Source organism: Rhinatrema bivittatum, chromosome 4 (genome assembly GCF_901001135.1).
Source record: "Rhinatrema bivittatum chromosome 4, aRhiBiv1.1, whole genome shotgun sequence".
Lineage (NCBI taxonomy): Eukaryota > Metazoa > Chordata > Amphibia > Gymnophiona > Rhinatrematidae > Rhinatrema > Rhinatrema bivittatum.
The window spans coordinates 460,425,459-460,450,137 of NC_042618.1; the positions used below are offsets into that span (position 1 = coordinate 460,425,459).

General features: G+C 42.8%; 1 protein-coding gene across 7 annotated transcripts in view; it reads right to left on the reverse strand.

Annotated features, from left to right (window-relative positions):
- Positions 1-24,679, reverse strand: part of NAV3 (neuron navigator 3) — a 971,329-nt gene that overhangs the window by 44,700 nt on the left and 901,950 nt on the right. For 5 of the 7 annotated variants that reach the window (XM_029597136.1, XM_029597134.1, XM_029597135.1 and 2 more), the window contains 9 exons: positions 23,813-23,896; positions 23,262-23,373; positions 15,091-15,212; positions 14,170-14,190; positions 12,020-12,192; positions 9,287-9,440; positions 7,017-7,191; positions 396-493; positions 152-247 (listed from right to left, as the gene is read on the reverse strand). In XM_029597136.1, coding sequence (XP_029452996.1) covers positions 152-247; positions 396-493; positions 7,017-7,191; positions 9,287-9,440; positions 12,020-12,192; positions 14,170-14,190; positions 15,091-15,212; positions 23,262-23,373; positions 23,813-23,896 — 1,035 coding nt within the window. The remainder of the gene's footprint in view (positions 1-151; positions 248-395; positions 494-7,016; positions 7,192-9,286; positions 9,441-12,019; positions 12,193-14,169; positions 14,191-15,090; positions 15,213-23,261; positions 23,374-23,812; positions 23,897-24,679) is intronic. The other 2 variants (XM_029597133.1, XM_029597132.1) reach the window with 1 other exon arrangement.

A 24,679-nucleotide genomic window follows, 5' to 3' on the forward strand; every position in this document is an offset into this window, starting at 1 on the left:
TTAAAGTATGCAAAGTTACTATCAGTACAAACACCACCTAGCAATGTGCTGTCATTTGATTTCTATATCACAACTGCCAGAAGACAATTACAGAAGATATGGGATTACCAGAAAGAATACACCTAAAGCATTTATTTTGTTTAAACTGTACCTTAAAAAGTCGTCGGATCACTCCATCTAGCACGTCCCATTTCGTTTTCCCGCTGACCCCGATAGATCCTATCAAATATGCCTGAATCTTCTCGCCCTTTGAAGAGGAAAAAGACAATTCATAAATGATTCCATTTCCCACCATGTAGCAAGGCTATTATCTACCGAATACATTGAGCGAAAAATAACAAATATGCTATTGTGATATTCATGAGCATTTATTAGTAGCCTAATATTTAAACTACCTTTGTTCGACAAAAGCCCTTCTTGATAGAGACTACGATTTTAACACTGCGTCTTTCTTTCTGGAGTGTTCCATCGCTGGCATCATCTAGCAAAATATCTACAAAAAAAATAAAATGTGTATACATCGTAGTCATTAAACCTATAAATTAAGCAAAATACATTTTGGGGCGGATTTTTAAAGGGTTACGTGCGTAACCCCGAAAACCTGCTCCTGCATGCGCCGAGCCTATTTTGCATAGGCCCGGAGATGTGTGCAAGCTCCAGGACGAGTGTAAGTCCCGGGGCTTGAAAAAATGGGCTGGGTGGGAGCAGTACAGGATGGGGCGTGGGCGTGGCCAGAGGCCTCTCCACTGCTGCTGGGGCCGGTGCGCGCAACCTACGCCTGCCCAATGGCAGGCGTAAATAAAAAAAATAAAGGTAGGGGGGATTTAGGAAGGGCTGGGGGACGGGTTAGATATGGAAAGGGAGGGGAAGGTGGGGGCGGGGGGGCGGAAGGAAAGTTCCCTCCGAGGCCACTCCGATTTCGAAGCGGCCTTGGAGGGAACGGGGAAATCCATCAGGGCTCCCCTAGGGCTCGGCGCGCACAAGGGGGCGGATTTTCAGAGCCCTGCTCGCCTAAATGTTCAATAGGCCTACCGGCGCGCACAGACCCCGGGACTCGCGTAAGTCCCGGGGTTTTCAGAGGGGGGCGTGTCGGGGGCGGGCCCGATCCGCGCGGCGTTTTCGGGGCGTGTCGGGAGCGTTTCGGGGGCGGGCCCGGGGGTGTGGTTACGGCCCGGGGGCATGGCCACGCCCTCCGGACCCGCCCCCAGGTCGCGTCCCGGCGCGCTAGCGGCCCACTGGCGCGCGGGGATTTACGCCTCCCTCTGGGAGGCGTAAATCTCCCGACAAAGGTAAGGGGGGGGTTTAGACAGGGCCGGGCGGGTTGGTTAGGTAGGGGAAGGGAGGGGAAGGTGAGGGGAGGGCAAAAGAAAGTTCCCTCTGAGGCCGCTCCGATTTCGGAGCGGCCTCGGAGGGAACGGAGGTAGGCTGTGCGGCTCGGCACGCGCCGGCTATACGGAATCGATAGCCTTGCGCGCGCTGATCCCGGATTTTAGCGGCTACGCGCGTATCTACTAAAATCCAGCGTACTTTTGCTTGCGCCTGATGCGCCAGCAAAAGTACGCCAATTCGCGCGGTTTGAAAATCTACCCCAAGATGCACAAGTGTGCACCCCCTTGCGCACACCGACCCCGGATTTTATAACATGTGCACGGATGCATTTGAGGCAAATGAAATAATCAAAAGAATTGTGAAAGTATTTTTTATGCACTACTGAGACAGATACCCATGCCAGAAATGATATTCAAAGGTGAGGATTCAGGGGAACTGAAATAAATTTCAAAGAACCTGGAAGGGCAAACTGACAAACTAAAGAGTAGTAAATCACCTGGACCAGATGGCATACATCCCAAAGCGCTGAAAGAACTGAAAACTGAAATTGTGGACCTGCTATTGGAAATTTGTAAACTATCATTAAAATCAGCTATGATACCTTAAGATTGGAGGGTTGCCAATGTAATGCCAATTTTTAAAAAGGGATCAAGTGGTGATCCAGGAAACTACAGGCAAAATGGTAAAAACTACCATAAAGAACAAAATTGCTGAACATATAGATAGGCATAGTTTAATGGGACATGGTCAACATGGACTTAGCCAAGGGAAGTCTTGCCTCACCAACCTGCTACATTTTTTTTGAAGGCATAAATAAACATATGGATAAAGGTGAGCCAGTTGATATAGTGTATTTGGATTTCCAGAAAGCATTTGATAAAGTTCCTCATGAGAGACTTCTTAGGAAATTAAAAAATCAGGTGATAGGAGAAGTTGTCTGATTGTGGATTGCAAATTGCTTAAAAAACAGAAAACAGAGCGCTAAATGGTAAATTTTCCCAGTGGAGAAAGGTGAATAGTAGAGTGCCCCGAGGATCTGTCATGAGACCACTGCTTTTTAATATATTTATAAATGACCTGGAAATGAGAAGGACGAGTGAGGTGATCAAATTTGCTGATGTCACAAAATTCTTCAAGGTTGTTAAATCACCAGAGGATTATGAGAAATTGCAAGAGGACCTTGAAAAACTGGGAGACTGGGCATGCAAATGGCAAATGAAATTTAATGTGGATAAGTGCAAAATGAGGCACTTCGGGAAAAGTAACCCAAATTATAGCTACATAAAGCAAGGTTCCACATTAGGAGTCACCACTCAGGAAAAGGATCTAGGAGTCATTGATAATACACTGAAATCTTCTGCTCAGTGTGAAGCAGCAGCAGCCAAGAAAGAAAATAGAATGCTAGGGATTATTAGGAAAGGAATGGAGAATAAAACAGAGATTATCATAATGCTTTTGTATCACTCCATGGTGTGACCTCATCTTGGGGCGGATTTTAAGAGCCCTGCTCGCCTAAATCCGCCCAAATCCGGGTGGATTTAGGCGATCAGGGCCCTGCGCGCCGGTGAGCCTATTTTGCATAGGCTCACCGGTGCGCGCAGACCCGGGACTCGCGTAAGTCCCGGGGTTCTCCGAGGCGGGCGTGTCGGGGGCGTGTCAGGGGTGGGTCCGGGGGCGTGGTTACGGCCCGGGGCGGTCCGGGGGCGTGGCCGCGCCCTCCGTACCCACCCCCAGGTCGCGTCCCGGCACGCTAGCGGCCCGCTGGCGCGCGGGGATTTACTTCTCCCTCTGGGAGGCGTAAATCCCCCGACAAAGGTAGGTGAGGGGTTTAGACAGGGCCGGGCGGGTGGGTTAGGTAGGGGAAGGGAGGGGAAGGTGAGGGGAGGGCAAAGGAAAGTTCCCTCCAAGGCCGCTCCGATTTCGGAGCGGCCTCGGAGGGAACGGAGGTAGGCTGCGCGGCTCGGCGCGCACCGGCTATACGGAATCGATAGCCTTGCGCGCGCCGATCCCGGATTTTAGCGGATACGTGCGGCTCCGTGCGTATCTACTAAAATCCAGCATACTTTTGCTTGCGCCTGATGCGCCAGCAAAAGTAGGCCAAATCGCGCGGTTTGAAAATCTACCCCCTTGAGTATTGTGTGCAGTTCTGGTTACATCTCAAAAAAGATATAGAAATTAGAAAAGGTACAGAGAAGGGCAACCAAAATGATAAGGGGGCTTGAACGTATCCCCTAACAGGAAAGGCTAAAGAAATTAGGACTCTTCAGCTTTGAAAAGAGATGACTGAGGGGAGATATGATAGTGGTTTATAAAATAATGAATGGAACAGAACAAGTAAACGTTTACACTTTCAAAAAGTACGAAAACTAGGGGATACACAATGAAATTACTGGGTAATATATTTAAAACTAATAAGAGAAAATATGTTTTTACTCAATGCATAATTAAACTCTGGAATTCATTGCCAGAGGATGTGGTGAAAGCTATTAGTGTAGCTGCGTTTAAAAACGTTTGGAAAAGTTCCTGGAGGAAAAGTTCATAAACCATTATTAAGGTGGATTTTCAGAAATCCACTGCTTATCCCTGGAATCAGCAGCTTGGAATCTATCTATCCCTTGGGATCCTGCCAGGTACTTGTGACCTGGATTGGCCACTGTTGAAACAGGATACTGGGCTTGATGGATCTTTGTTCTGACCCATCATGGCAAGTCTTAAGTAAATGCTGTACCATGGACAGGTTTGAAAGTTTGGGTTTTCATGCATAAAAATAGCATATATGCTTGTAAGGAGCATGTATTTGTGTATATGTTATTTTATAAAACATCAACATTACGCACATATGCTCGATGTCATGCGTACATTTCACCAGTGCAAAAAAAGGGGCAGTTTAGGGGCGTTCTAGCTTGGATGCAGTGTAATAAACTGGTGCTAAAAAAGGCAAAAAACAGAGATACTGGAAGTAGGAAGAATTTTTGAGTCCGCACTACAGATGCTGGTGCAGCCATTACTAGAGGATCATGTTTTAGCAACTTCAGTCAGTTAAGAGTCTAGGGGAGACCCTGGACACTAGTTGCTTCATAGAGGTCATTGTAGGGCAGATGTGTCAATGAGCGTATCTTCAGTTAAAAATGGTTCATCAACTGTGCCTTTTTCTGGACTCTAAAGCCTTGAAATCTGTCATGCTGGCTTTGGATTAGGGACCCTTAATCGGCCATTTAGTGAACAAGTTATTCGGCTAAAGTTAGCTGGATAACGTATCCCGCTGAATATACAATCTTAAAATTATCCAGCTACATGAAGCCGGATACCTAACTGGCTATATTTGAAAACAGCTGGGTAAGTCTGAAGTTAATGAAAGCTTAAGCTTCCAGTGCGGTCTTCTCTTAGAGCAGGCGGAGGTGCCAGGATAGGGGCGAAGGGTCCCTTGCTCCCAACAATCAGATGTAAGGTATTGGGGAGGTGGAGGATCGGGAGGGTCAGGGGGGAAGGGCTGCGATAATGTAAACCCTTTTGGTTGGGTACCCTCAGCCTGATTTTAGAATTTCCAAAACACTGGGACTGGGGAGGAGGGGTGTCTTGGTAATATTTTAAGGATTTGGGAGGTGAGGAGGGCCTTTACAAGATATTTTGGGGTGAAGGGAGGGAATGGCCCTCTGGCCCATGTATTTACTTGCTGTTTTTCATTTTTGACAGCGCTACTTAGCCACACCTAACTGGATATAACCGATATTCAGCTAGGTTAGCTGGATAACTCAACCCCTCCCTGGAACACCCCTTTTTTTTTTTATCCAGCTACAAATTAGCCAGATAAGTGGCTTAATTTGACATATTTGCCATTTATATGGATAACTTGTGAGTTATCTGCAGGTGAAAGCACCAGCCACCATCTGCTGGAGACAGAGAAATAGTGAGGAACTGCAGGTGGCACCAGTGCTTATCAAGCAGTGTCAGTTATACCTTCTCTGTCTCCATCTGCTGGCACAGATGCATAAACCCAGGAGTCTGGAATGATCCGGCCACGTACAGGGAATATGACATATTTTTCATTTATATGGATAACTTGTGAGTTACCTGACTAAATGGCTTTTGAATATTGACCTCTATAAGGCTTTACCTGATCCAAAAAAGTGCAGCTAGATCGATAGGTAGAAAGACCAGATATGCTACAGAATCTCCACTGTTTGCTGCTCTACACTGGCTCCCAATAGCAGAGCAAACTAAGTTCAAGCTGCTGCTAATGGTTTTCCATTGCATAAGAGCTAATGGCCCTAAAATATTTGTCTGACAAACTTAGCTGCTACACAGCAGATCATCACAGGGCTAGCAGCTGGATGCAGCTCAGATGTATACATTTAGAACAAGGTGCTATTCTAAGCAGGCATTTGCTGTGGTGGTGCCTCAGATTTAGGATTGCGTTATTTATTAATGTGTGTGATGAGTTAACTTACATGAGGCTCCGAAAGATGGCAAATGCACTATCGTTTCCATTGGAAACTTGAGGTGAAGGTTGTATTGATTTTAATAACTATTTTTGTAACTATTTCTATGATTTCGTTTTTCAGCATCCCTATTCTTTTTTTTTTTTTTGTATGCTCCCTCCTGTGAAAAGTTTTCTGCGGGCATTCATGGCCATAAATGACACTGTCCTTTCTCCCAGCTTGTATGCTGCCCGTATATAAGATGTATTTCTCAGATCAGGCAACCCATTAGTGGTTTTAGCTTTTTGGGCAGGATGGGAAAGAGGTGAACTGGGCTGACATGTTCCCCCCTCCACAGAGCCATAAAGCACAATCTGCCACCAAGTTGCCTGGACAGCCTAAGTGGTTTTTTTGTTTGTTTTTTTTAATGTCATTCATATTGCTCTAATGACACGGAGGACAATCAACCTGTTTTTCTGTAGCAAAAAAATACAATAATAAATGAGAGACAATTTTGCTGAAAAAAACTAAGTCTTGATTGAATCACATGGCACATCAGACAAGCCAAAATCAATTAGACATCAGAAGCAAAACTCTCAAAATGCTCAGAGTTAATCTAAACTTACAGTGGAGAATGGACAGCCATTTGTGTTATTTAAAAGCCAGTGCTGTACTGTTATTCATAGCCATTGGGCATATTTCCAGCTATGCTAGCATACATGGTTATTCCATCTAGATTTATAGACACACAAAAACGACTCGTACCCTGAACGATCATTATCGGCTCGCTTGCCTTCCTGCTACTAGGAGTCACTATGGATTCCAGGGCTGGCATGGTCGGCACCGAGACCTCCTGGCACCGCAGTGATTAAGGCAGGATTAGTCCTGTTTTGTGGCTAGTCAGTCGGTAAAAGCCCCTGAAAAGGGATTAAGTGGAGCTGAATCAGAGCATCCCTCGTGGTCATCGGGAAGCTCAGCAAGCCGCAGCACCACCAGCTCAATCACATCAGCTGCTATTAGCCTTTCTGGGATAAGTCTTCCCTTGAAAGGTCGTGAGAGCCAGTTCAGTTAAGCCTGACGACAGAAGCCTAAGGTGAAATCGAATCCAGAGCTCCCACTTAACATTTTAAAAACAGTGACCAGTGAGCTGCTGGATTAGAAAACTACTAGAGAATCAGAAATCCAATCATGCACATTAACAAGATCATTATTCATTCCTCTGGATTCTAAATATAAACTTGACAAGATGTAAGCATTCTGTGCCCGCACCTGAAGTTACCGAGTCCGCCATGTTCAAATTGTTCAAAGAAAGCCCTAGGGACTGGCGCGACAAGGAAGAGGAGGAGCTGTTCGAAGATCCCAACGAAGGCTGAGCCGTCTTTCCAGGGTTGCCAGTTTCTGCCTTTAACCGATCGTTTTCAGCCTTCAGGATCTCGATTTCATTCTGCAAAATAAACCAAAGACAGAACACTGGGTCACTCCGTCTCTCTATCTGTAGCGTTCCTTTACATTCATGAAGGAAAAGAAGGACCTCAAAAATTAATTTAAAGCTTCACTTCTAATCAGCTACAACCCATCCCTCAAATTACTCACAAGTAGTGAGGTTGAAAGGGATATTCCACTGCTCACCATTTGTACAGATAAATAGAGATAGAGATAAATGCAAATAAATCTATCTATATGGTCCATATTCAAAGGGGTTTTCAAATTCCTGCTTGTTTGACCACTTCCAAATTATTTGGCTAAGTCATGAGGCAGTTAACAAGTTAGCCGGGTAAGTCAGTGGCAGTCTGGGGCTCTTCCAGGGCACAGCAAAGTTACCTGGATGACTTTTGGTATACAGGTGCATGTACCTAGATACCTTTAACTGACTATATTCAACACACAGCCTGTTAAGTACAAAATAAACCTCCTCTGGGCCAGCAAGTTAGATCCCCCACCCTCTCACCCCTGGAAATCAGTAAAAATTATGTCAGGCATAGCATAGCGCCTTATGACCCCCCCCCCCCCCCCCCCCCAGCAAATTAAAATAAGTTGCAGGCCATAGTGACCCAAAGAGTCGCACATGGGCTCCAGGCCCCCTCCTAACCCCATCTGCCGCATCTACCCACACATCCCCTAGCAGAACCCTCCCAACACCCTACCTGAAACCCCCTCAAACCCCCAAGGCCATCCAACATGGCTGTCAGAATATTGTATGATAGCAATGCTGGTGGCTATCAAAGCCATGCTGGACACCGATCACTTGCCTGATGGCCTTGGGGGTTTTGGGGAGTGGGAGGGTTGAGCCCATGTGTTATATATATATATCTTTATGAGGCTCATATTTAGTGAGCTGGCAAGCAGATAAGGTATTTGGCAACAGTTAAGCAGTTGTCGGCCGGGGGATCGCGCGCCGGTACAGCGCTCAGCCAGTGCACGCAAGTTACACCTGCTTCTGGCAAGCGTAACTTACAAAACAAAGGTACGGGGGGGGGGAGGGAATGGGGAAAGCTAGCTGGTCTCCCCGAGGGCTCGGCGCGCACACCAACCCCTGATTTTATAACATGCGCGCGGCTGCACACGCATGTTATAAAATCGGGCGCACATTTGTGCACGCCGGGTAGTTCGCACAAATATACCCCGCATGCGTATCTTTTAAAATCTGCCCCTTAGTGTATTGCACACTTATATCGTAAACTTTTGTAGAAGATGGTATACAGATAAATAATAAAAGAGTAGAAGAATAACTGAAAAAAAATGTGTATGTTCCCTAAACATAGTAAAAGAACTACCAGTTCTGAAAGTAACGAGGTTGCATATATATGAACCTCATATATTATGAGGAGTCCTCGGCCACGCCTCTTGGACTGCCCCCGCCACTGGACTGTCTGCCCCACCCCCTGCCCACCCATTCAGAAAAGCCCCGGGACATACGCGCGTCCCGGGGCCTTACGTGTGCCACCAGGCCTTTTGAAAATAGGCCTGGCAGGCCTAGGGCTTTGAAAATCTGCCCCTAAAAGTGCAGGGAACATAAACATAAAAATCCTTCGAGGAGGGATTGCCTCTCTCATCCATTATCTATAGGCTCTTTCAACAGCAAACGTTTTCTGTCTCATCACCTCTGGTATTAAACCTCCCTGCCTTTTCCTTTATTGAACTGAAATGATACATGCAGGCAGCCTAAGATCTAGATGACGCTGTCCTATTTAAACTGAGTGTAACTGCACCGTTTGTTCACTGACCTGATGAAGAGCAGATTACGCTCAAAAGGTTGCCAAGTCAGTCTTATAAAAATGCCTCACCTGCAATCTATTTGACGACACCGAATTGAGGAGAATTCCAGTTTTCATCTCCACGATCACAGGCAAAAAAGCAGCTACCTTCCTTACAATCTAAATACTGGATATCAAATTCTTTAATCCAAAACCATGTTTAAAATACTCTTCCAACTAAACACATCCTATAGCATTTGTAACATCCTGACAATAAGATCGATAAGTGCACTCCCACAACAGAAATACCTGCCATTTAAGTTCGGCTATCACCCGAGCGCTCACCTGCATGCGGTTCATGGCTTCCCGGATCTGATCGAGATGATGGGCAGAGCTGAGGGCTTCCAGGCGGATGTCTGTCAGCTTCAGTTCCTTCTCTCTCAGCTCACCCTTCAGCTGGAGAATAACCTCGGCCTCGGCTTCAGTACACTCACAGATCCTAAGGAACGGGGGGGTGGGAAAGTCAGGGTCAGGACATGGTGCTGCTTTCTTCACGAAACTTAAGCTGAGAGGCTCGCAGCTCTGGCAACATTAATTAGAAGGGAAATCTTTTCAAGGCAAAGAATTAAAAAAAAAAAACAAAACCTCCTGAAGCAAAGGATATGAACATAGAAAAAATACACACAGTACACACCCACAACCAATTCCTGCATGGTATATTCTCTACCTATTTCTGATTTAAGTTTTAGGTCTTCCTCCGCGTCATCGCAGAAGCTCTATTGCAGTGCTATAGCAGCCCAGGCTCAAGTGAAGATGGGCACAATTGATGTAGCTTTTGTGCAGTCTAAATGCAGACGTATCTCAATGATTCCCAATGCTAACACAGGGGGGAGGGGAATTCCGTCTCTGCCCACCCTCTCATAGGCACTTTCTGTAGACACCGCTAATTTATTCCAGTATAAACAACCATGCAATGCCTTCCCATATCGTGCAGTTTGTCAGCAATGTGTGCAAACATTTTATCCGGTATCAAGGGTGTTCAACAATTTCAAAATCTATATTTCAGCAGGGAAGACAGTGATGCAGACACATACGTCTCCAATGGGACAGCCCATCACATAATAAGTCAACACCAAGATACTCAAGCTTATCTTAAACAATCCGCTGTGCCATCAACATCTATAAGAGAATCCTCGCAGTCAATTTTGGCACAAACTACAATGGGATTTCCTCTGCTGAAATAAAGTGTTTCAGTTTTGTGAGTTCTGGCATGTTGAACCAAGTGCTGCATTTGGTGATCCGCAGGTTCCCCCCTCCCACGAACCGAGCCACAGTTGCTGATTTCCAACACCGCCAAGGATTTCCCGGGCAGTCGTGCGGCAAGCTGCCACACAGCAGGACGCTGCCAGCTCTCCCCGTGGCCATCCCTAGGCATGCGGCACATGTTCAATGTCACCGAACTTAAAGGACCTGGGGCAGGAAATCCCCCACGGATAACCTCCTAAGCCCTGGCCTATAAAAGGCCCTCTCTTCCCTCAATCCTTGCCTAGGCAACAGGTCTCCCCCTACATTCCTCGTTGTGTGTGATGCCTCAGAGTTCCATGCCTTCTTTCTCAAGTCCCTGCATTCTGGGTCTTCAGTTCCAGTGATCCTCGTCTTTATCTTCAGTTCCTGTGGTTCTTGTTGTCTTCCGTTCTTTTACCTGTGCTTTACCTGATTGTGCTTCTCCTTGCCTTCCTGCCCCGTTTATCCTTCTCTCCTGTCCTTTAGACGGATACCCGGGCTTGACCTCGGCCTGACTCCTGGACATTCTCGCTTGCCGCCTGCCACTGACCGACTCCTGGACTCTCCTGACTGCCACCTGCCTCTGCCAAAGTCTGCCTTCGAACATGCTTCATCTTCCTCTGCTCCAACCCAGCTCCATCAGTGGATCTCTCCACAGAGGCCCCCACCTAAGACTTACCGGTCCCGGCACCTAAAGACTGAACCTGAGGGGAACATGGGCTGGTAAAGGCAACGCTCCAGTTGGGCCTCTTCCTCATTCGGGTCTGCCTGCTGACAGTGGGGACCTACAGGGCTCCTCCCTGCAGGTTGCTCCATCCCTGCCTTAGCCGAAGGGTCCACGCCCAAAACACCAAGTTACTACATAAAACGCATGCACTAGTTAACGATGGACTGCCAGTAAACTCGATGAGCCTGTGGACTTTTTGGGAGTCTACTTCATAGCCATTTATGTCTTCTACCACAGTTATATAATTACCCTTTTGTGGTCTTTTTCCATTATAGTTTTTCTCCAGGATTTTTAAGGAAGAGATACATTAAATTCACTGATAAGTGAACTTTTCTCTTTTTTATCAGTTTGCACGCTCCTGTTTTTCCATTGAACTCTACTGGAAGATGATCCCATAAACCACATGCAAACCAATGTTGAACTGATTCCAATCTACACAGATTCTATTCTACCATGCAGCTAAATCAATCCTTTTACAGTGTTTATGTTACTTTTAATATTACAGTGTATGTATTGTTTTGCTTGTATTGCATTTCACTGTAATTTACTTCCATTTGCTCTACAAACAAGATTCTTTTGTTCTATCAAACCCCAAATTATAACGGGCACGGCAAACATTTTTGCATAAGTGTAAAACATTTCCAGATGGGCACTCAGCTATGCAATTGCATGCACCACACTGCATTTTACCGAGATCTATGCTTGTAGGTCACATGGCCATTTTGCCGTTTCTTTGGTGCCCAGATTAGAGATGACCTGCATTCACACACATCAGACAGACAGATGGAATTGGAAAAAAGCAAACAATCGTGGTTTAGAGCAGAAGGAACTTAACCAGGGAAAAATAAACAGCAACGTTGCACAAAACAGCCAAGCTCAGGACATGCAACAAACTACAAGGAAAAAATGGCAGAAAAAGGTCCAATTTGGTGCACATGAATTTAAAGATATTCTATCTAATATTTTTAATTTAAAAAAAAAAAAAATCAGAGAAGCCAAGCCTGAGGCTGGGCACTGGCCTTCGGCAAGAGCAGTCTCTAGCAGATAGGCTTAAGAGAATCACTTACGCAGAGGCAGACTGTGATGGTTTCATTGATGGTGACCCCGAGTCGCCAGAACTGTGAGACAGCTTGGGTGATCCTGGCAGCGACGAGTCCGTCAGCTCTTCAATGTCGGAATGTGAAATGGGAGGCTTTGGGTTTTTTTTCTTGCCAAATGCTTGTTTGAAGGAGCTTCTGAGCTGAAACAGAAGAGAAGCAACTTGGTGTAACCCGGGTTCATGTGATGCCCTTTTCTGTTTGAAGGGTTAGTGTGCAGAATGCATCCTAGCCATAGCCTAATGTCAGCTTGCAGAAGCAGACTATTAAATGAAGAGACTCAGCATCTGTAAAATTCATGATGCTGTGCTTTTACTTTTTAAATTAATCCAGCGCAGCACATGTAATGTTAAGGTAGAAGAGCAAAGTCAGTGTTATTGACATAGAAGTGCTCACTTAAAACCAATACCTTGTTTGGAGCCCAACACCCCTGGTATCTCTGCACCATTCCAGACAACTGATTTTAAATTACCTTTGTACTGCGCAAACACATGCCAAATATTAGGTAGCAAAAATCCAATTACTGTGATTTAGAAATGGCTTTTTTCAGTTCTAATTTCAGTGCTCAAATGGATTGCATAATTTAGAGTCACTTTTGGTTTGCCCAGAATCAGCCTATTTGCCTGTTGAAAAGGAACATTTGATACCATAACCAATATGTGCGGCATTGATTTTTCGAGCAGCAAATCAGCAAAAATAATAATGAACTGTAATTTTCTTCTGTAAGTGGCTGGAAAGGGACAGGATAGCCAAAGCGCATTTATTTCAGGAGCCATGCTGACGAAAATTTGTATATCTAGAATTTTCATGTAAATTATCTGCTTTCTAATGGCCTTCCAACACATGTCGCCTGTTAAACAAATGTGGCTGTAAATATCTATTTTCCTACAAAAGTGAACAATTTAAAAGGAATTGAGGAATAAAAAGACAAAATTACCTCTATTAAACCAGAAGCCACATAAAGGGGCAAGCCCCAAAGATATATTGTGCCCATTTTCAACTAAACAGGGACTGAACAGACAATGTACACAATTTAACTCTGCAACTAATTTTTTTAATGAGCTTTCATGTTATTTTTTCAACATACGTTAGTACATTAAGGCCATCGACAATGTTTGTAGGGTATGTGCAATGCATGCTAAAGGTGTGCTGAATTTTTGTGTTTTTTTGCACAAAACTGATATCCCAGATAATCATCAGCATCAGGAAAGCAAGGATAAATCTAGAGATCCAGTAGGGTACGTGAAATTGCAGGAGGTAGAGAAACAAAACAGACTAGACTGGCCTGGCAGCCACCATCTTCCGTGTTATTCCCTGTTTCCATCTGGATGGAGGCACATTTTTATCAATAGGGCAGCAAGCTGAACAATGGACCACAAAAATGGGCAAGTCAACCGTTCAACGAACTGGTGCGCTATTTCCATGGAGGAAAAAACATGGAAGCAGCCTTGGGAAGCAGTGTGACAAAAACAAACAAACAAAAAACAAAACAGATGCACATGTAAGGCGACCTGCCAGAAAATGGAGATCTCAGTTAGAACTGCAAAGAAGAGAATAGCAATTAGAAGAGGAGGTTTCCTGACTGAGTAATTCTTGGTAAATGTACGGGGTGTTTTTAAAATTAAGAAAACACAGCCTGCCAATAATATAGCCATTGAGGCTTCTAGGCTGGGTGAGTAAAAAAAAAAATGGTGACAAGAGCATTTTGCAATTTGAAAAGAAAAACAGGTGGCTGTAGTTTTATAGAATTATATACCTAAAACACCATCCATCATCCACCCTCTCATCCCTATGTCAGTTATACCAGGAGAAGATTGACAATGTTCTTTAGAATTATTGGTTTAATTCCAGATGGAGGGCCATAATCAACTGTTTAAGTAAAGGTAATAACATCTTTCCAATCCATGATTTCTGACTTAAAAGAAAGAAATGGATTTTGGCTACGTTACCCACTTGGTACTCAAGAGATTGAAATGAATAGAGACAAGCTGAGAAGACAAACAAGATCATCTGCTTTAAAAAGCTAGAAATGCCTACTGCCAAAAATGAACAGCGATCATGCCAGGATAGAGTTCTTTGTACTGTATATGCATGCCAGATTAGTCATGGTTTATATTCACCTCACTTCCTCTAGCGTTCACCTTGCAGAAATATGAAAGAGTGTGCAATTACAAATCAGAGGAAGGAATGCTGCTCAGAATGATGTTAAAAAAATACACACTATTATATCTGTATAAGCATTTTCTTAAAAAGATATGTTTCTTGAATTTTGAATAGAACATACTTTCTCAGCCTACAGAAGATGGGATTTGTATAGGTTTTGATGGATCAGGAGTTCTATTTTGACTCTCTGGTTCTAAGGTGAACAGATAGCTCCATGTCAGGGATGAGTTGAGCCAGTCCTGGTTTTCATAACAGCTCCTGCTGTTCTTCCAGAAATTGGAACTAGAAGTCCATAGACAAGAAGGGCTGGCTCAGCTGGCTCTTAATGCATGGCACTATCCACATACTTTACGTTAGGTCTATCGTCATGAAGATCAATTTTGCTGCTGAATAAAATTCTTGACAATCCCATAGCTATTTTAAAAAAATAAGATCTTGGACACAGCATAAAATTAATTTTGCTTTGACTAGATAAACTCTCCGAGATTAATATTCAAAAGCTATTTGGATGGATAACTGAAAAGTTATCTGTCTAAAAGGCAAAACGGCAATATTCATCCCCATTCGCAGCTCATTCTACCTGGGATGTAGACACATAAATCGGGGGCAGTCCAGTGGCGGGCAGGAGGCGTTTCCAGGTGGAGCGGAGTTAGCCACATAACTTATCCGGCTAACTTAATTAGCCACTGCGTGGCTGAATTTCGGCCTCGCTATAAATATTCTTTGTTATTTCTGAGTGCCACTCTACAAGCTTTGGTTTCCCAGTAAGCTCAAAGGATATTTGTATAAAACAAATGTTACAGTTTGGATAAATTCCTTAACTACAGCATCCAAGATCTGGGTTGTCACGTTGGTCTCCAAAGCCACAGCAGACTTACCCAATTTTTCTTTTTCTTTTTCTTGGAATCAACATCGTTGCTGCTGCCAATGCTCGAATGGCTTGTGGCACTGTTGATGCTGGAAACACTTTCCGAGGAATGTTGCCTTCTTATGCGCAAATCTAAATGAAACAGAATCAAGGCAATGACTAACTGCACTGCGCAAGCTACAAACTCACAATTGGGATTTATGAAAGGCGCCTAAGGGAGGAGGGAGTTATTCGTATCCTGAACTTGAAAATCTGAAGACTTAACACAAACCAAAAAATGTAAAAAAATGCCAGTGTCGTAGGCATCATAGAAATACATCTTTATATTTATTTATTTTATTTATTTAGATTTTTTCTATACCGGCATTCGTGAAAATATCACATCAAGCCGGTTTACAATAAACAATGGGGTGATAACCGGAACAGAGAACGAGATCTTTCCTGAGTGACTGTGACACAGAAAACTCTTCTACATGGAGAAATATCAAGACTGGCGTTCCACAGGGGTCAGCATTGTCTGCAATGCTGTTTAATATTTATCTTATCCTCCTATGTAAATTGCTTGCTGGTTTAGGCCTACATTTTTTTTTATGTATGCCGATGAAATCCAGTTTTTCATGCCAATAAAAAATTCAATAGCTGATATATTAAACTATCTCGAAATCTACATAAATGTGATTAGTAAATGGATGCTTCATAATCAATTATCATTAAACATCTCAAAAACAGAGATTATGATGTTATCCCGGACAAAAAACGTACCAGAGAATACAACATTTGATTTTGGTAAGCATACCATGCCCATAGTAAAAACAGGCCGTGACCTTGGAGTCATGCTAGAAACTAATCTTTCAATGAGGTCCCATGTTAAACATATTACTCGTACAGGATATATGAAGCTCCGAATGTTAAGACATTTGAAACCTTTGTTATGCACCCAAGACTTCAGGACAGTCCTGCAAGTCTTTGTTTTTTTTGTGGGATAGATTACTGTAACTCCCTATTGCTTGGTTCTCCTACATCTACTTTACGTTCCCTTCACTTATTGCAAAACTCTGAAGCTAGATTACTTTCTGCTAAAAAAAAAGTATGATCATATTACCCCTGTCCTTGCTGCACTTCACAGGCTTCCTATAAGATCCAGAATTAAGTACAAGGTATTAGTCCTCATACAGAAATTGATAAATCCTATCAATGTCCCTTGGGTAAGAGCAGCACTGCATATTTATGCTCCGTCCAGAACACTGCAATCACAAAATAAGGGCCTGCTGGAGGTTCCAACAATTAGACAAGTCACACATTGGTGAGGTGAGAGGCATGGCTCTCTTAGTCGCCGGCCCGGCCTTGTGGAATACCTTGCCAGAATATCTCAACACAGGGCGATAGAAAGATCTTTAAAAAAGGTATAAAGACCTGGCTGTATGCTGAGGAATTCGCAACTGGGAGTATAACTTCAAAGTAAAAGAAAGGCTGTTCAAGTAATGTGACCGTCTGTGTCTTTTTGAACTTTATACGTTTCTTTTAGTCTGTATTGGTTTTATATGTTTTTAATGTAGTCACAACTATATTAATGTGTATGGCATCCTGTAAACCGCTGCGATGTAATGAGTAGCGGTATATAAAAAAATGTTTTTAAAAATACAGAAACAACTATTATTTTATTTATATTATGGGGTGAATTTTAAGAGTTGCTCGTGTTAAAAGGTCCATTTACTAATCACACCTATGTAGACTTTGAGATAGTTTAATGTATCAGCTATTGGATTTTTTTATTGGCATGAAAACTGGATTTCATCGGCATACATAAAAACATTTACAGATTTTAAATTCCATGCCCACTGCACGCGTCGGGCTGTTACCTGTGCTTATTTACTTCTGCTCTTGACGAGTGTAAGTCTGAAGAAAACTCATTTTAGGCCTAAACAACTGGGTGAGGAGTCTGGGTAAACTGGGGGGGGAGTTTAGGCTGAAGAACCAGAGGGATCTGGATGATCTAGAAATAGACTGGACCAATTGGTGGACTAATGAGTCAAATTGGCTAATTCTCTCACACGAGCATGTTTTAAAATCTGCCTAGCTGGGCACATTAAAGATGACAAATTCCTATGGAAAATACATGAAGAATGGAAACCACTTAAAATTAGGAGCACACATACGTGTGCTAGGTGTATTTTACTTGTGCGGATGGTTTAAAATTCCAGCGTGTGTGCGCTCACGCACTCAAACATAGGTATGTAGGCGCACGCGCACCCGTTTTAACATTCCAACTCCAAGCAAATGAAAGCAAAAAACTGCTTTCACAGATACTTGTATAAATTATTTTGATGTTAGATGAATGCTAATCAGTAGGAGGAAAAGACTTCAATTCCCACATGCATTTTTCTAACAGAACATACAAGCATACAATTGGGTAATTCAATCATCGGTCTGAAAAACCTCCAAACCATCCAGTGGTTTTGCCACTGCAATGAGGAGTTGAATACTGAAGTCATTAGAAAATTTGCCTTGAAACAGCTGGTAGGCGAAATGCTGGTCAACATCGGCAATTTTGGCATTCAGCCTTATAGACAAAGGGCACAACAACAGGAGATAAGATTCAGTTTTTAATTTAACACATAAAAATAACTTTAAAAAAAAGGATAAAAATATTGGGATTGAATAAAATAACAATAAAAAAAATGGATGGTCTGGAGGTTTTTTAGCCCGATGATTGAATTACCCGATTGTATGCTTATATGCTCTGTTAGAACAATGCATATGGGGATTGAAGTCTTTTCCTCCTACTGATTAGCATTCATCTAACATCAAAATAATTTATACAAGTAGCTGTGAAAGAAATTCATTGGGTGCTTACTGTCCTGTTTTAAAGTTACCATCTATGGGGGTAATTTTCAAAAGGATTTACATGTGTAAATGTAACTACTATTGTAGCAATTTTCAAAAGCCATTTTCATGCGTAAAGTGCAGTTACGCGAGTAAATCCTGCGGACAATTCAATGGCCTATATTGTAGCAATGTTCAAAAGCCCACTCACTCGAGTAAAGTGCATTTTCTTGAGTAAAACTTAGTTTTGTGTGTGTAAATGCTTTTTAAAATCAGGCACTGAGGGTTCTTCCTCTCCTTGAGCAATTTGAATGTAAAGAGGATTATAAATTTAAAAAAGTAAATACATAAAATAAATACAAAATCATTTCTAAAGCAAAGCTCATAAGTTAGCAAATCATTCCAATATTGTCTTTGGTGCATTTTGGGTCAAGTTGCAGAGATGCATGGGGAATTGTGCACATAAAATCTGAATATACATGTATATGCTGTAAACCAGTATGATTGATACACAGAATATCGGTATACAAAATAATATTAATAATAATAAATAAAATACATTGTAAGATACTTTTTAGAAAGTTGGACATTTTGCACATACATTTAATGAGTTAAAAAATGGCACTCAAGGGTGGGGTTTCCAACTATGTGTACATGTATTTTGTAAGGCTGCACATGCAACTTACATACACACTTTTCTACCTGCTATTCAAGCTGCAGAAATGCAATAGCATTTATCTTTTGTTTGCAGTTTTTGGATGGGAGGTCTGGATTAAATTATGGCTGAAGAGGTGGAAGGTCTAGATTAAAAGTCTGCACACAAGTAAATATTTTCATGAGCAGTGTGTGCATATACATTATAAAATATCTGTCTCTCGCATAAACAGAATAATTACACACACAGATTACAATTATTTCCCATGTAAAATATATATGCGTACTTTTGAAAATTAAAGGTCAATATTCAGACATAGCTGGCTAAGTAAATTAGCCAGATAAGACTTATCCAGCTAACTTAGCCAGGATATTCAGTGATAAGGCCGTGCTGCTGGATATACCCAGATAAGAACTTTACACCTGCTCAAGAGAATGGTCTAAAGTTGGTCAGATAACATAGCCAGATAAGTCTGAATATTGCTACTTATCCGGCTAAGGGCCAGTTTCATTAAGGCTATTCTCCTATTTTGTGTCTAAGGGAAAAACCCATAGGGGCAGATTTTAAAACCTACGAACGCGGCAAGCACAAATCTACACCCGATTTTATAACATGCGCGCGCAGCCGAGCACATGTTATAAAATCAGGGATCGGCGCGCGCAAGGGGGTGCACACTAGTGCAACTTGCGCGCGCCGAGCCCTAGGGGAACACCGGTGGCTTTCCCCGTTCCCTCCGAGGCCGCTCTGAAATCCTCAACATTTGGTGTTAGAGGCGTAACGTGCGCCTGCCGGTGCACGATCCTCCGGCCCAGCAGGGGCCTCTGGCCACGCCCCCGTCCCACCCCTGCGTCCCAGGGCTTTATGCACACTGCCGAGCCTTTTGAAAATAGGTCCAGCGCGCGCAACCCCCCTACGCGCATAAATCCACCTGGATTTATGCGTGTAAGTCTTTTAAAACCTGCCCCTTAGTGAATTGGGTACTAAGTTAGCCGAATAAGTAGCTCCTTACTATTATGCTCCCAGGGGTAGATTTTAAAAAATAGCGCGATCGCGTACTTTTTTTGGCGCACCAGGCGCAAACAAAAGTACGCTGGATTTTATAAGATACGCGCGAGGGAGCCAGGAACCCTGGCTTTCAAGTCCTCTGATGGCTTTGGGCTGAGACAGCTAGGGATTTCCAAACCCGCGCTCGCCTCGCTCGACCTAAGGGATGGGCCACGAAGGAACCTAGCACCTTAGGGAGCCAAATTTCTTACCTTTCTTCTTTTTTTTTTTTTTTTTTTTTTAATTCCAGACTGCAGATAAATTGAGGACTGCAGGTGGCATTCTCGGTTAAGTAGCAGTGCCTCAAAGTTTTGTTCTCTGCAGCTACAAAGGTAAAAAGTGTGCAACAGGTGTGCACATTGTTACAAAATACCATCCTAGAAGCACAGTCCAAATGTATTCCACGCATTAAGAACGGTGGAAGGAAGGCAAAACAATTACCAGCATGGTTAAAAGGTGAGGTGAGAGGCTATTTTAGCCTAAAGAACTTCATTCAAAAATTGGAAGGAGGATCCATCAGAAGAAAATAGATTAAGGCATAAGCATTGGCAAGTTAAATGTAAGACATTGATAAGACAGACTAAGAGAGAATTTGAAATGAAGTTGGCCATAGAGGCAAAAACTCACAATAAAAACTTTTTAAAATATATCTGAAGCAGAGAGCCTGCAAGGGAGTCAGCTGAACCGTTAGATGATCGAGGGGTTAAAGGGGCAGTTAGAGAAGATAAGGCCATCGTGGAAAGATTAAACGATTACTTTGCTTCGGTGTTTACTGAAGAGGATATTGGAGAGATACCCGTTCCAGAGAAGGTTTTCATAGGTGATGATTCAGATCAACTGAACCAAATCATGGTGAACCTGGAAGATGTAGTAGGCCTGATTGACAAACTGAAGAGTAGTAAATCACCTGGTCCAGATGGTATACACCCCAGGGTTCTGAAAGAACTAAAAAATGAAATTTCAGACCTATTAGTAAAAATTTTTAACCGGTCATTAAAATCATCCAATGTACCTGAAGATTGGAAGATAGCCAATCTAACTTCTATATTTAAAAAGTGATCCAAGGATGATCTGGAAAACTATAGACCAGAGAGCCTGACCTCAGTGCTGGGAAAAATCGTGGGAACTGTTATAAAGAATAAAATCACAAAACATTTAGATAGACATCGTTTGATGGGTCACAGCCAGCATGGATTTACCCAAGGGAAGTCTTGCCTCACAAATCTACATTTTTTTGAAGGGGTGAACAAACATGTGGACAAAGGTGAATTGGTAGATGTGGTATATTTGACTTTTCAGAACGCGTTCGACAAAGTCCTGCATGAGAGGCTTCTAAGAAAATTAAAAAGTTTTGGGATAGGTGATGTCCTTTTGTGGATTGCAAGTTGGTTAAAAGACAGGAAACACATAGTAGGATTAAATGGTCAGTTTTCACAGTGGAAAAAGGTAAACAATGGAATGCCTCAGGGATCTGTACTTGGACTGGTGTTTTTTAATACATTTTATAAATGATCTGGAAAGGGGTGCGAGTGAGGTGATCAAATTTGCAGATAACACAAAATTATGCAGAGTAGTTAAATCTCAGGCAGATTGTGATGAATTGCAGGAGGATCTTGCGAGACTGGAAGATTGGGCTTCCAATTGGCAGATGAAATTTAACGTGGTCTGACCCAGTATGGCATATCTTATGTTCTTATCTGCTGGTAGGGATGAATAAACCCACATGTCTGGACTGATCTGGGGTACAAACAGGAAATGCCATTATACTGTAAGATTTACTCGAGTAAATGATTTATGAAAATTGATACAACAGTATGCTACATTTTCATGTGTAACTCCTTTGAAAATTACCTCCATAGTTTAAATGAAAAGCTTTGGAGGTAATTTTCAAAAGGATTTATGTGCGCAACACTAAGTAAGAAGACACTATGCAAGTAAAGTTTTAAAATTACTATGATAGGTGTAAACCTCAACTCCACCCCCACCCCCCCCCCCGAACGTCTCTGCGCAGTACTAAGTTACATCCATAATTTTACATGCACTGACAGGCCCCTGATTGATTTTCAAAAGCAGATTTATGCACATAAATCAGGGTTTATGCAAGTAAATCGTTTGGAAAATAAGCCCCTAAATGTTTAGCATATGGCAGTGCATTAAAATTTAAAGCACCCCCCCTCTGCACTAAACAGGTCACATTTTGCTCCATGTTAGGGCCTTAGTAGATAGTGCGCGTAGTAATTTTAATGTGCTTTTAATACATAGGCTCTTACATCAAGATACTAAATACATATTCTTTTGCTGTTTAAGATTTATCTAGTTCTTTCAGTTTTTTGATAAGCACAAAAATAATAAGCACGTAGGTGGCAGAAATAGAAAAGTAATATGAGGCACCAGGATAAAATCAGAGCTATCACTAGGGGTGCCTCCTGAATTCTTGATGATATGGTAACCATGATTGCTTCCTTTACCAAGCATAGAGCAGAGGAAAGCATTTAATAGAGACTGGGGTGTGCTACGTTTAACACACCCCATCCCCAACACCTCTCCCATGCCCCCAATGTATGAAACAAAAGTTATTTGTACTTATTTTCATTCATGAACTGGAAAGCAAAGTATCTTTCAATTTCTGAAAACTGATAGGCTGCATGTACTAATCCTTTCTGAGCTGTTAAGAGTCTTATAAATACAATGCTTAATTGTTCCATACTGATTACTTTAGTAGAGCTCTTCCTGAGCCACTCAAATTTCTTCCATCAGCCATATTCCTTAGTCCTGGGAGCATAAAGATTCCCTTCCACTGCCTACTCCTCCTGCCATCCACAGATTTTCTGCAGTGTTCACAATCTACCGTATTTGTAAGCAGAACACAGGCAGAGGATTGCTTGAGAGTCCTTCATAGGCTAGCTTCTTCTGCTAGATGCCTACAGGTTTGGGCTTCTGTACCAGCAGTGATCTTTGGATTATTCTTATGTGGTCCAATGAAAGGTAGCACCGTCTCCAGACTTCAGAACCAGCAAAGCCATGCGGCAGAAGTTACTATTTGATATTTTTATAAATTTGATATTCAGGAAGACCAACTCAACAGTATCTTTCAGATAATGCAAAAGTTAATCCATGTTCACACTTGCATCTTATTCTACTCTGACACCTCTGCTTTTGACATAGGCCTCCTAATTAACAAAGAGAGATTAGAACCTACAGATCAGGCATGCAAGTGGCAGCACTGCAGGTGGCCATGGGGAAGGTTCTTGGTTCAGTCCCTGAGCTGGACAAAATACACAGCAGCTCTGTACGCCTGTCCACGCTCATTGGGCATCCATCTGTAGAGAAGAGGTGACATTCTATTCCCAGTCACCGATCTCTTGCGAGGCAACTATGAAAAGACAGGGTTTTAATGCAATTTAAACACTGTGCGGGGGTTTTGTTTTTCCAGAAGACGGCCATCTCGCCTCATGAAGTCCTGATATCAGAAGGGCTGACCGGAAACCTACATCAGACTCTGGGGATAACAAGTCGTAATAAATCCATAAATAGGTAAATAAATCACTAGCATGTCGGCCTTGCATGTCACTGAAATCCAAAGGGTCCCGGGGGTTCACACATGAAAGCCAAGCCAATGTTCAATGCAAACGGTGCCCAATGAGGGCCCTGCAATGTACCTTTAAGAGAGTGATCAGAGCCGTTCAGAGCCCCCTGGATGGCAGCCTGAGCAGCAGCATTCTGAGCTTTCAACATTTCTATGGTCTCCCTTAGTTCTATCAGCTCCGATTCCTAGACAAAAAAGAGAGCCCAAATATAATCAATACAAGCTCCTGCCTTAAATCGTAAAAAGCATCAATACATACAAATCTATACATATAGCGGCTGATTTCCAAAGGGTTTAGTCTCCTAACTTTGAGAGCTTGGCTCCTAAATTGGCACTTTTGAAAACATACTAGGGCTGTTACAAGTTTTTCTGAGCAACATCTTACTGAAACGAGACACCCGCAGGGCTCACTCGTCCTTTGCAGCTGCCGCTTTCAATGTGGCTTAAAGCAGATGTCAGAAATGTTTAATTAAAATCTGGAAATGAAAGATCTTATCAGCAAAGCATCCCCATGAAAGTGACAAGAGTAAAACGGATGCCGCAGCGCGTGGCTCTCTAATCTCTGTTTTCTCAGGCCCTGCTGTGCGGGGAGGGGGTGGGGCGCACCGGCTTTAAGGAGCTCACCTTTTGTTCCGCTGTCATCGTGAGGCTCTGCAGCCGACCGGTCATGTTTCCTAAACTCTTTTCGAAAGCTGCCACCAGATGGGACTGCAAGAGATTTGGAAGTCTATTCAAAATATCATCCTCTCACACAGCCAGGGTAAGATATTAACAGAAGGCAAATTCCATGTAAATTCATAATATTTGTATTGCTAAACTAGACAGATATTGCACTGTTTCCTAAGATGCTGTGATCAAGTTTGTCCTTTGCACACTTTCATTGGTCAAAGAAAACGCTCATAAGGGCATGGCTGACCAGAAGCACCTTCTTCAGTTGCTTGGGCTCATATACAGCAGCAGGACTTTGAAAGTATTCTTTCACCATGCCGAAGAAATAAATGTCCTGAACTATTCACCATCTGTATGGTCACATAAAAACTGCACAATTCAGGGTGAGCCACTGCACCCAATTCTTTTGCTGGCATGGAAGAAAATAGGTTTTCAAGGGTTGAGCACTGCTATGTAAAAATAGATAAACTACAGACTGCAAGTCCCTCTCTGTGCCACTGGGTCATTTTACCCATCACTAGGAACTGTGATTCTCTTTACAAGCAGCTCGCAGCCTGCTTCAACCAACTCGATAAATCTGTGGGTTCTTGCAAACCAGATCAGATTGCTGAATCGGCTTCAGATCTTTGCAGGCCTATGCCCCTGATTTTATCAACATCTGCAAATAAGCATATATAGTTGAAAACAGACAATATCTCTGCAAACTGGTTTCAGAACCACGAGAAAGATTCCAACTGGACAAATATGCAGATTGGAACAGATTTAGCCAAATAAGTTCACTGACTTTCAGAAACAGACTCAGACTATCTGACAAATCTGGCA